The 13,626-nt window shown below is 42.2% G+C and overlaps 1 protein-coding gene across 2 annotated transcripts in view; it reads left to right on the plus strand.

Annotated features, from left to right (window-relative positions):
* Window positions 1-669: 669 nt before the first annotated feature.
* Window positions 670-13,626, plus strand: part of LOC149306263 (serine/threonine-protein phosphatase CPPED1-like) — a 41,327-nt gene continuing 28,370 nt past the window's right edge. For both annotated transcript variants that reach the window (XM_089540479.1, XM_089540480.1), the window contains exons 1-2: window positions 670-767; window positions 7,307-7,519. In XM_089540479.1, coding sequence (XP_089396605.1) covers window positions 701-767; window positions 7,307-7,519 — 280 coding nt within the window. In that variant the 5' untranslated portion in view covers window positions 670-700. The remainder of the gene's footprint in view (window positions 768-7,306; window positions 7,520-13,626) is intronic.

Genomic DNA, 13,626 nt, shown 5'->3' on the forward strand with positions numbered 1-13,626 from the left:
CTTCACCATTGTAGTCGTCCTTCTTTGGACATAGTGTCTAGATCAAGGGAAGTAATAGTGCCACTCTATTCTGCTTTGGTCAGGCCCCACCTGGAATATTGTGCCCAGTTCTGGGCAAAACAATTCAAAAAGGACGTTGAGAAACTGGAGCCATGTGTCCAAAGAAGGGAGACTAAAATGGTGAAGGGCCTGGAAACCATGAATCCCTATGAGGAAAAACTTAGGGAACTGGGGATGTTTAGCCTGAAGAAAAGAAGGTTAAGAGGTGATATGATAGCCCTGTTTAAATATTTGAAAGGATGTCATATTGAGGAGGGAGCAAGCTTGTTCTCTGCTGCTCCAGAGACTAGGACCCAATGGAACAATGGATGCAAAGTGCAGGAAAAGAGATTCCAGCTCAACGTTAGGAGGAACTTCCTGGCAGTAAGGGCTGTTCAACAGTGGAATATGTTCCCTTGGAGTGTAGTGGAGTCTCCTTCCCTGGAGGTCTTTAAACAGAGGCTGGGTGGCCATCTGTCAATGGGGATGCCTTGATTGAGAGTTCCTGCATGTCAGAAGTGGGCTGGACTGGATGGTCTTTCTAGTCTCTTCCAACTCTATGATTCTATAGTTCTATGATTATGCCCCGCCCACTTCCGGGTTGGCTCATCAAGCCTGCTAAGCCCCGCCCCCTCCCTCCCCAACTGTCTCTGAGGGAGCCATGGCCGAAGAGAGGCGAGAGGTGTTTCTCGGGGCGCGGCAGCGGACTCTCCCCGCTCTCCCTGAAGGTAACCCCCGGACGGAGAGGGCTCCAAGTGCGGGGCCTGGAAGGGAGGGAGGTCCATCCAAAGCCCACTGCGGGAAGAGAGTCCACTTTGAGATCGTCCCAGCTTCCCTGGCTCAGCGCAAAGGATCCTGGGAGTTGTAGTCTTTTGTGGCAGCAGCAGCAGCAGAGCTCTCTGAGAGAGAAGGCTGAGTGATGCTGCCTTGGAGCTGTCTCTTTGCACTTGAGGGTCTTCTGTGGTTCCTTCATGGGTCCAGAACAACAGGAATGGTCCAGTTTGGGACCCTGGCTCAATGCTAAGGAATCCTGGGAAGTACAGCACAGTCTAAATGCTTTCATGGTTGCTGTTTTCAAAACTTACGTTTAAATCTTAGCAATATTTACTTCCTCCTCTTCTTCTTTTTTTAACTTTTGTAATCAGTGTTTCAGTTTCATCTTTTTAAGTTGTTGTGAGCCACCATTTGTTCGCATTTGAGGTACCACTGTCCCTCCGCTTTTGCTGAAGTTAGAGGCACCATGAAAGTGAATGGAGTATTCAGTCAGTATCATAACGAATAACCCAAGGGCTATTTCAAAATACTCAAAACATAGTAATACAAGCAATGCACACACACACAAAATGTTAATATAGTGCACTAGGTACAATATACCACAATACAATATATAATACGAATAACCTAAACATGCACAGCTTATATACAGACTATACAAATCTAAATAAAGATATGTACTGAAAGATATACAAATAAACCGGTAAGAATAAAAACGTTAAAACAACCGAACAGTAATGTGTAAGATAGTTACCCTGGGAAGTAAACTAGAACTAAAACAGGAGGTGGAAATAACATTAAACATCCGTCATCCTATGTCAAATCTCTTCGTTGCTCTCACAGTTAACACCAATCATCCCCACATATCTAGATCTCAATGGTGATGCTTTATGAAGGAACCGAGCTCTGGTTACTTTTGAATCTTGTCCACCCATAAAATATGATATTCTGATGTGAGTATCCCAGAATACTGTTTGTTTAATATAGGGATCAAGGTATTGGTCCCTTTTCTGTTGGTACAGATTACATCTAAACAAAATGTATGCTAGATCATCAATTTCGTGGTCACCATAAATACATGTTCGTTCATTATAAGGGATACCCTTCTCCAGTGCAACTCTGTGGTCAATGTCTGCCAGAAGCTGACCACAGAATCATGCTGGAGGACTCACAAATGCCTATTGAAGTCTTTCTTCTAATAACCTCTAAGTCCTCCAGTGCAACTGTGTTTTCTGGTGGAACTCCCAGGTTCCTCAGCACAACCCTGTGGCTTACTTCTGGCAGAGTTGCGCCGGAGGACCTAGAGATTCCTAGAGAGAACATGTTACTCAAACCCACAAATAAGCAAATCCACAAAAGCCAAAGCCGCAAATAATATTTATTTATTTATTTATTTATTTATTTATTTATTTATATCCCACCTCTCCCTGTATTGGATCGAGGCGGGTAACAACAAACAAAAAGAATAAAATCAAACATGACTATCAATCTCCCTCCCACCCTAAAATACCATTAAAAACAATTCCCAATGAAATGGTTAATAAAATAAAACGAGATCAAAGTCTGGTGGGTACCGCTAAAGCATATGTAGAGGGCCATCTGTACTGACTTATTCTTTACTGCTGTCCATGCTACTCAGGCGTATGAGTAAGGTGGGGACATAGCTTAGTGGTAGGACTCCCAGAATCCCCTGGCCAGGACAGCACTCAAATGTTCTGCTCAGTGGTTGATGCATGCTTTGCCTGCAGAAGGGCCCAGATACAACCATTGTTATATTTAGTCGGACTTCAGGTACACTCTCCAAGGCAGTAGACTACACTGTCGAACAGCTCTTGCCATCATGACATTCTTCTTAATAACAGGCCCAAACAGACAGGCCAAAATAAAGCTGCTTCGGGTCAGTTTGGAGGCTTGCTGTTTAAATGACACATGCATCTTAAGAGGCCAGATGCTGCACCAAAGATGTGCTCCAGTCCTTAGCACTGTAGCATGGCTTTGGCACAGCTTCTGGCCTCAGGATGCATGCATCATTTAAACAGCACACTTCCAAAGTGACCCAAAGCAGCTTTGTTTGGGCCCAATGTTTAGGTGAAATCTCATTTCCTGTAGTTCAGAATCCATTGCCCTATGTCCTAGTCTCTGAAGCAGCAGAAAACTTGCTCCATCCTCAATATGACATCCCTTCAAATATTTAAATCTGGCTGTCATGTCACCTCTTAAACTTCTCTTCTCTAGACTAAACATCTCCAGCTCCCTAAGATGCTCCTCACCATTGCCTGTGGTGACTTGTAGGGCTGTTGCTGGAGAGCTACATGGCTTCCCTCTCCAGACTAGATAGACTGTCCTGTTATAAGTTCTTGTGGAGGATAAGACTATCAATGGCAGTCAGTTATGGTGGCTATATGTTGTCCCCAAGATCAGAGGTAGTATGCCTTGGAAAGCTAGTTGCTGGAACACAGGCAAGACACGCTGCCCTCCTGGTCTTCACGTGACTTTGGACAGGTATTTGGCTGACCACCATGTCAACAGAATGCTGGAACATTCAGTCCAGTCTGATCCAGCAGAGTTTTTATTAATGTTGTGGTGAGCTTCTTGTATTCTTTTATGTGAATTTAAGAGGTATTTAATGGGAACCCATTTTCTCACTGATGTACCTGGGTTGCATGTGTATTAATCTGTATTTGTACCTAGTAACAGGTTTAAAGTGTGCAGCTAGTCCTTCTGATTGGATTTGTCTAGCAATGCCGTTTTGTAGTTTTGGTAGTTAATGATATACAAATGTTCAGTCTCCAGCTTGAAAATGTAGCCTTTTTGCTTGGATACGACAAGCACACACAATAGGTCTTGTGGGACCTTGGCCTTTAAGGCTTAAAAGTTAACAGGTTTATGAAGAAATTCATGAGAGTGTATGCAATAACAAATGTACGTGTCTATAATCCTGTACATGCTTATTAGCACTAAGTTCCTTTGCAAGACTTCCTTCTGAGTACGCATAGAATCATAGAGTTGGAAGAGACCACAAGGGCCATCCAGGCAGTGCTACTCAAAATGGTGGGCTGTGGACTCTTTGTTGGTCTCTGCCAGGGTCTCTCCCTGGAGACCAGTTGGCACAAATATGATACTCATCCCTGGTACTTGGGAAGGTAGTTGGTGGCTCCACACATCTAATAGCTTAATAAGCACTGTTTTAAGGTACCAAATTATGTCTTGAATATCATCCAGGGATTGCCAAACTTTACTACATTTCAAGGCCTAAATCATTTGAATCTTTGAAGCAACTGCTGAATGGTAGGCAATTCCAAATAAGAAATTACCGGTATGTAAATGCCATTGATTCAGTGGATCTAATTTATTTGTCCAAGAAGAGGAGCTTCTTCTGGCAGCAGCGCAGCTCCTCACAGCCCCATGGGCAGCCACCCCAGTCTGGCAAAAACTGCTCTTGTTGTGCGGCAGAGGGATTGCAAGGAGGAGGCGCAGGATGAGGATGAGGAGGATTGCTAGGAAGGGGTGGCAGAGGAGTAGGAAGGCAGCTGCAACAGCACTGGATAGGACTTGGCTTTCTAGGAGGAGAAAGGAACCCCCTCAGCCACCTGAGGAAGTGGGGATGGAGCTGGGATCCTGCAGCCATGATTAGTAGTTAATAGTGGCATGGCTCCATGCATTTGCCACCATTGGTGTTAACGGGGGCTTGCCATCTGCTGATACTGAAATTGTCAGATGGCAAACCCACAAATAACGAGGCCACACTGTATTGGAAGCAGGGTCAGATAGGCATAGTATGTGGATGGGAGACTGGCAAAGAATACCAGCTGTTGGTGGCTGCATTTCAGAGGGAGAGTATTCCTTTCCTATGAAATTCATGGGGTTGCCATAAGTTGACAGGTGACCGGAAGGCACATATACACACATGCCCCTTAACAAGAGTTCAGACATTTTGTCTGGTAGCTAGCCAAAGTCTGGTGACTTAGAGCCTGAACAGACAGGCCAAAATAAAGCTGCTTCGGGTCAATTTGGAGGTATGCTGTTTCAATGATGTGTGCGTCCTAAGAGGCCAGAAGCTGCACCAAAGCCACGCTCAAGGCCTAAGGATTGGAACGCAGCTTTGGCGTAGCTAATACCCCAGAGGACAGGATCAACATTCAAAATTACTTGAATAGAGTAGAAAGCTGGGCTAAAGCTAATAAAATGAAATTCAATATGGAGAAATGTAAGGTATTTACATTTCTTAGGGCAGAAAAATGAAATGCACAGATATAGGATGGGGGACACCTGGCTGAATGAGATTTATATGTGTGAAAGGGATCTAGGAGTCCAAGTAGACCACAAGTTTAACATGAGTCAACAGTGTGATGTGGCAGCTAAAATGCCTAATGCAGTTTTAGGCTGCATCAATAGAAGTGTAGTCTCTAAATCAAGAGAAGTAATAGTGCTACTCTATTCTGCTTTGGTCAGGCTCCACCTGGAATAATATTGTGTCCAGTTCTGGGCACCACAATTCAAATAGGACATTGAGAAACTGGAGCCATGTGTCCAAAGGAGGGTGACTAAAATGGTGAAGGGTCTGGAAACCATGAAGCCCTATGAGGAACGCCTGAGGGAGCTGGGGATGTTTAGCCTGGAGAAGAGAAGGTTAAGAGGTGATATGATAGCCCTGTTTAAATATTTGAAGGGATGTCACATTGAAGAGGGAACAAGCTTGTTTTCTGCTGCTCCAGAGAACAGGACCCGCTGAAATGGATGCAAGCTACAGGAAAAGAGATTCTACCTGAAATTTAGGAGGAACGTCCTGGAACACACTCCTTCGGAGTCTCCTTTTTGGAGGCCTTTAAACAGAGGCTGGATGACCATCTGTCCGGTATGATTTGATTGAGAGTTCCTGCATGGCAGGGGGTTGAACTGGATGGCCCTTGTGGTCTCTTCCAAATCTATGATTCTATGATTCTAATTTGCTCTGCCAGAATATGTGATATGCAATGGGTTCTCTAGTGTGTTGATTTTTTGCCTTTTTGTTACATAAAATGTCTCTCAATGCAGTGTATCAAAGGCAGGTGAAATGGTGCAGCTCTTTATGCACAATTAGAGAAATGCTTTTCCTAACAGTAATTAATCTCAGTATTAGGAAATGTATGGGCAAAATGACTCTTAATTGAGATTCAGTCAAATGACTTCTTGACTGGGAAGGGAGAAGAAGAGGTTTGATGTATTAGAAATTCTGTTAATGAATTTACTTCTGTTCTTTCCTGGATTTTTTTCCTCTGAATTTTCCTCTGGATTTGAATACCGTAATAACATTTGCAAGCAGGAGGATACAGGGCTGCACTGAATCATGTTAACTGTGTACAATAGCACTTTGGAATTGCGGTTTCATGAAACTTTTCCTACAAAATAAATTTGGGAATACAGTTGCCCCTTCGTTTTCACGGGGATCCATTCCAGATCCCCTCCCTGGCAGAAATGGAAACCCACCGATATTCAAACCTTATTGGTTTGAATGACTGTGTGCTCCCGTGGGCACCTGTAGGGGCACACCATGGGCACATGCCCCATTTTAAGTCTCTCCATTTGCCCCTAACGAGTAAGCGAGGGACGCAGATTCAAAGTCCGCACAAACAAAGGGACGACTGTATTCTACATATGCTGGGGTGTGTGAAATGCTTTATATCAAGGATGAACAAAGTGCAGCCTGCAGGCTGCATGTGACCTCCAGAGTCCTCCAGGGGTCAAACATATTTTTTTTTGGCAAAATACATATTTTAAAATATATAGATTTTGCTGCAGCATGCCCACAAATGCATTCTGAGGGTATGGAGGGCATTCCTATGTGCTCTCTGGCCCCAAGGGGTCAGAAACAATTTTTGCCTCAAACTCCTCCTATAATATAAGTTGACTAGGGGACATGTGATGCATTTCCACCACATTATTCATAACATTTTTTGGAGGGGAGCCGCAAATGCATTAGATAATGGGCTTGAGGTGGAAGAATCCGAATAAAGCATTTCTTCCAATATGCAGTGGGGACAGGCTGCCAAGTAGACTTCACACCCATTGCCTAATGTGTTTGCTGTTCTGCTCTGAGAAACCCTCCCTGGGCACTGGGAACATATCTTGCTGCTCCAGGAAAAGCCTTAGAAGGTTCCTCTGGTGTGCAGTAGGAACAGGCTGCTGAGTAGACCTAAACCCCTGCCTCAAGCCCAGAGCACGACTCATATTTCTTGGAGGGAACAGCAAATGTTTTCAGCTTAAGGTGGGGCTTGAGGTCTGTCTGCTCAGCAGTCTGTCCCACACATCACAGGATCCTTCTTAAGCTTTTCTTAGAAGCAGCAGGCAAGACTCATCCCCAGTGCACAGTCCATAGACCCAAAAGTTACTAAATTGTAAAAGACTTATATATGTTGACAAAATGACTGTTGGTACTTTAAAATTTTTGTAGCAATAAATGACCGAAATTTATGGTGAGACCTTCATTTCACCCAACTTATTTTTTTATATGCAGAAGAAGAATGGAAGGCCCCTTTCTATTTCATTCAAGGAGCAGATCCACAGTTTGGATTGATGAAAGCTTATGCAGTTGGTGACTGTGATAGTGGAGGAGATGAATGGGAAGAGGAACTCAAATTAACTCAGCAAGCAGTGCGAGCAATTAATCAACTGAACCCCAAACCAAAATTCTTTGTGCTGTGTGGGGATCTTGTACATGGCATGCCAGGTAAGATTGTTAGAAGTGTGAAAAGGTAAATCTATTCCTTCTTGGTACAGTGATGGACAGCAGTCATCGTCCTATATAGTGTTACAGGCATCTTTGTGTGGAGTTATGTTTGTGTAATCACAATCTTAATTTTCATTTAAGAAGGCTAGGGAACCTTTGGCTTTTCAAACGCTTTGGGCTTCAGCTCCCAGAAGCTCTAGCCAAGTGGCCAACAACAAGAAATTGTGGGAGTTGTAGTCTTAATACATTGGAAAAGCCAAAAGTCTCCCATTGATTTAAAATTAATGTTTTATTTATTATTTTATTTTATTTATATCCCACTTTGCACTGTCACATGTAGGTATGCAATATAGTTTAAAAATAAACTAAACTAAAATATATTTCCCATTTTTATTACAACAGTATTTGGATGCCAGAGTTGACAACAGTGGATGTAACCTTGGCGCCTGCTTGCCCAGTGTTTATGGATACTTTTTCATTTGTGTAGCCTTAGGATGTGGATAGGATCTTTGGAGAGGTGAGAGCCATCACATGTGTACTAGACCCTTGCCCTTCCTGGCTAATTAAACAGACCAGAGGAGGACTTGTTTAATGAGTAAGGGAAAAGATTAATGCCTCTTTACAACAAGGCAGGGCTCCAACATGCCTGATGGAGGCTGTAGTAAAACCACTTCTGAAAAAAACCTTTCCCAAATGCTACTATACTAGATAACTATAGGACAGTCTCCAACTTTCCATTTTTGGGCAAGGTACTAGAATGTGTGGTGGCTTCTCAACATCCAGGGGTTTCTGGATGACACAGATTATCTAGATATATGTCAGTCTGGTTTCAGACTTGGTTATGGAACAGAAACAGCTTTGGTAGCCTTCGCTGAATGAACTACGCACAAAACAGAACGGAAGGATTGTGCTCCTTTCGGTTCTGCTGGACCTCTCAGTGGCTTTTGATAACATTGACCATGATATTGTTCTGAGTCACCTGTCTTGGATGGGGCTTGGAAGTATGGTTCTACAGAGGGGCACTCTCAGAAGGTGGTGCTGGGAGATTCCAACTTGATCCTTTGGGCCATTGATTTATGGAGTCTCAAGATTCAGTCTTGTCCCTTATGTTTTATAAAATGTACATTAAACCCCTGGGAGAAGTCCAGATTTTTTGAGTCAGGTGTCAATGCTGATGCTACCAAGTTCTATCAGTCCTTCCCACCTTATTCCAAGGAAGCTGTTGCCTGGCAGCTGTGATGGACTGGATGAAGGCCCAAAAAAATTGAAGCTTAATCCAGACAAGATAAAGGTGCTCTTGGTCAGTCAAGAGACAAATCTGAATAGGGACTCATCCTGTGTTAGATGGGGTTACACTCCCTCTGATAATACAGGTTCACAATTTGGGGATACTCCTGGATTCAGCTCTGAGCTGGGCCCAGGTTTTGGCAGGGACTAGGAGTGCTTTTGCTAAGCTAAAGCTATCGCACCCATTTCGGGAGGTTGTATCTGACCACAGTGGTACATGCCTTGGTTACATCCTGTTCTGATTGCTGTAATGAGCTCTATGAGGGGCTCCCTTTGAAAAGTGCTCAAAACTTCATTTGCCGGTCCATTTCTAGTCATAATTCAAAGTGCAGATTTTGACCTGTAAGGCCCTATACATCTTGGGTCCAGATAATCTGAAGGAACATATCTCCCATTAGATTGTCTGGAGAGACCCTTCTTGGTGGCTGCTCCCAGACTCTGGAGCTCCTTCCATAGAGAGGCCAGAGTGGCCCCATCCTTGCTCTTCTTTCAGCGGCAGGTAAAAACAATTTTGTGCCATCAGATTTTCTCAAACTGATGAAGACTCAGCTTTTAAATGTTTTGTCATTCAGATGTCAAGGTTTGTATATAGTTTTCAATGTAATATTTATGTGATACAGTCGGCCCTTCTTATACACGGATTTTTTATACACGGATTTAAGCATACACGGTTTGAAAATGTTCCAAAAAAGTATAAATTTACCTTGATGTTCCATTTTTTATTAGGGACACCATTTTGCTATGTCATTATATTTAATGGGACTTGAGCATACACGGATTTTGTTATACACGGGGGATCTTGGAACCAAACCCCAGCGTATAACAAGGATCCACTGTATTTGTAACCTTTTAAATTGTTTAATTGTTAAAGCTTTTGCATTGCTTTCAATTTGTGCTGTTTTAAATTTGTCAGCACAGCTGCCTTCAGTCCCTTTATCTGGAGAAAAATGGGATACAAATAAATAGTAATAAAGTATACTTAATGCACAACGTTTAGTGAAATTCTGTAGAAAGTAATGCAATTTTTTACATTTGTTTTTCATCAAAGTACAACATAATTTTTCCCCAGATTTATTTATTGGGGAACAGAAAGTCAGTCATAGTGGAATGCTGCTAAACAAGAGATCTGATGCCAGTATGAAAAAATCAATTCCCTTGTTGAAAGGAAACAAATAGTTTACTGAATTGGACCATATACATCTGCATATGGCCATCTGTCGGGGATGCTTTGATTTAGATTTCCTGCATGACAGAGGGTAGGACTGGATGGCCCTTGCGGTCTCTTCCAACTCTATGATTCTATGTATTATCTATAATGGGGTATAAATCCACAACTGTCAGGAGTGGTTTGCTACTCAGCTCTAACTAGCATCACCATTGGTAGAAGATTATGGGAGTTGTAGCTGAAACATCTACAGGGCCACAGTTGCCAGTCTCAAGTGGCTGCAGCTTTCTAGGATTTTAGATTAGAGTCTTTGCCAGTATGCTGTATTGCAGTGATGGTGAACCTTTTAGAGGCCGAGTGCCCAAACTGCAACCCAAAACCCACTCATTTATTGCAAAGTGCTGTGTCCCTCTGGCTTTCTAGTAGCAAACTCTGGCAAACTTGGTGCTGGGACGATGGCACATGTGCCCACAGAGAGGGCTCTGAGTGCCACCTCTGGCACACGTGCCATAGGTTCACCATCACTGCTATTGTTTCGACTTGAAAGCACACAGCAACAATTTCTGATCTGGAAAGGCCCAAGATTAAATATGGATATGCATACAAAGTATGGGCTTTACCACTGAGCTGTGCTCCTTCCATATATGGGTTGTTGTTGTTGTTGTTGTTGTTGTTTGGTATCTCTTTTATTCACTATCACCCCAGCTCTACTTTTTATTGTTCCCTTGGCAACAAGGAATAGTTAAGCAGCAACATAACAATTTTTTCTCCAAGTCTCCTTATGGCCTTGTATCAGGTTTTCCTGGTTTCTCTTGCTTTCCCTTTCTTTTTCTCAGGCCATTGTTGTTCTTCATGTGTCATCTCTGATCACTGTGTCCTAACAGTGAAGCATCAGCCTCTGGCTGGATATGGCCCACAGGCGTTGTGCATTGGTTCACAGACTGCTTCTGTTATCTCTGATCAGTGATTAGAGGTAATAACTATTGCATGGAATTTTGCTCACGTTTGCAGAACAGGAAGCTTTTGTACAGGAGCTTACTTTTTTGATTAGCCATAGATATTTCAATCAATATTTATTGATTAGCCCATAGGCCATCTCAAAGTACCACAATACAAAATACAAAAACCAAGATAAAATTCTATATCAAACTCCGTGTAGAACTCTAAATAAGAGTTATATAAGAGAACATGAGAGTAAAATATATAAAAATAAGAATAAAAATATAATAAAAATGTATAGGTATAATACATTAGGCAATACAGTTAATGCAACAAAACTAATACATCACTCTGTAAGACTCTGTGTAAAAGGTTAAGAAGAAAGATATATGAATAAGTAAAAATAATAATAATACAAAAGTCAGTAATACAATAAACAGTCAGAGTAAAATTATAATCATACATCAGAATTCTTCATCATCCCTGCAATTTACCCCAATCATCCCCACATATCTAGTTCTCAGGTGTATTGCTTTGCTTAAATACCAAGCTGTAATGAAAGATATTTTTGAATCTTGACCGCTCATAAAGCATGTTGTTCTAATATGGGTATCCCAGTACATTGTACGTTTGATATATGGACTGAGATACGGGTCTCTTTTCTGCTGATACAGTTTGCACTTAAATAATATGTGAGCTATATCCTCAATTTCGTGATCTACACAAATACAGGTTCGCTCATTATAAGGAATGCCATTAAATTTCCCAAACCTTAGCATGGTATCAAGCTGCTCGAATCTGACTCTGGTAAATACCTCCCTCAGGTGTCTTGGCATTTTTATTTTTATGTAGTTTGCTAATTGAATGGTCCGTTTATATTGGATCATAGATAGGATTTGAGCTGGGATATGCTTGGTGAGAAAGGCAGCATGGTGTAGTGGTTTGAGTGTTCGACTAACACTAGGAGACCAGGGTTCGAATTTTCACTTAGCTATGGAAACCCATTGGGTGACCTTGGGCAGATCACACTCTCTCAGCCTCAGAGGAAATGCAAACCCCCTCTGAATAAAATCTGCCATGAAAACCCCATGTTAGCCTTAGCACCACCATGAGCCAGAAATGCCTTGAAGGCAACACAGCAACAACAGTGCTTGGTGAGAAAATATGAACTGGTAAAGCTCAAATAAAATGGTTTGGTGTATTCAAAAACTCAGATAAAATGGTTTGGTGTATTCAGTTTAAGTTAAACTTTTGGAAATGAGTTGATTTTGTTGGCTAACCCAAAATCCCTGCCTTTTAAAAAAAACAAAAATTGAATTGAATTAATTAATTAATTCGGCATTGAATTAACATTTCAGTAATAGTTCAGTAACTACAAAAAATACTGAATTAATATTTTAGTAAATGTGAGAGTTGGACAATTAAGAAACTGCAGGAATCCTGTGTCCAGTTCTGGGCACCACAATTCAAAAAGGATGTTGAGAAGCTGGAGCATGTCCAGAGGAGGGACATCAAAATGGTGAAGGGTCTGGAAACCATGCCCTTTAAGGGATGACTTAGGGAGCTGGGGATGTTTCACCTGGAGAAGAGATGGTTAAGAGGTGATAGGATAGCCCTGTTGAAGTATCTGAAGGGGTGTCATATTGAGGAGCAAGCTTGTTTTCTGCTGCTCCAGAAATTGGACCCGGAAATTGGATTTACTTGAGGGCAGTTAACAACAATAACAAATTGTGAAAGATTGATAAAACATAAGAAGAAGATCTTTCAGGTTTCCTTGTTTAGAGTTAGCATGGACAATGGATATGTTGGATACCATGAAATTTTGTAAGTTGGTGACTGATACGGAGGGTCATTCTCCTCAAGAATTTGGCTGTCATATTAGAAGTATTGTGTGGGAGGACATTCTCTTGGTCTTCTGTTTAATTATCTTAGATTGGTTGACTCATCTTCTCTGTTGCTGGAATCTGTTGACAAGTGGCCACCTGGGACGATGGATGAAATTTAAACTGATAATAGTGTAAACAGAAAATAATCAAATTGTATGGTTAAATGTTCTCCTTCAGTTTTGTGTGGGTCTTACTCAATGTTCAGCACAAGTTTTGTTCTTTCTTCTTATTTTTTATTGATGACACGGGGAGAGCTCCAGCTAAACGGAAGGAGGCAAAACTGGCGAGAGTAGCGAAAAAGAATGTCCAGACAATTTTTGGCATATCAAACGTTGTGAGGAATGTCTGTGTTAGACTACTCATAGATACATTGGGTAGGGGGTAGAAGGTAGAAGGTAACTAAAATATATATTGGCAAATAATAATCAAGGTTATTAGAGGCTACATCTGCGGTCACCCATTGTTTCCTTTTATATCCTTTACAACAGGGATGAGCAACTTTGGAAGATTAGGGGGCCTCCAGAAACCTTGGCGGGCTGCACCTGCTCTCCCATGTCCAAAATTGCCCCTAAATACAGTGCGCCCATTCCATATGCAGGCACACCATATGCGACATACTGTTTATATGGAAGTCACGTTGCCATTAAATGAATGGCGTGCACGCCTGCTGAGCACACCCACTGCATCGCCGCAAGCACGAGCCCCATTATATTGAACGGATCCCCCGCATAAGACAAGGCTCCACTGTAACTCTATGGGATATAGGGCAGTGCTTTTTGAGGAGGTCCTGGGCCTCTAGTGGGCATTTTGGGTCATTTTTAGGCACTGGG

The sequence above is a fragment of the Sceloporus occidentalis genome, unplaced genomic scaffold (assembly GCF_023333645.1).
Source record: "Sceloporus occidentalis isolate IW3139 unplaced genomic scaffold, rSceOcc1.0.p SCAF_10, whole genome shotgun sequence".
In the NCBI taxonomy this organism is placed as follows: domain Eukaryota; kingdom Metazoa; phylum Chordata; class Lepidosauria; order Squamata; family Phrynosomatidae; genus Sceloporus; species Sceloporus occidentalis.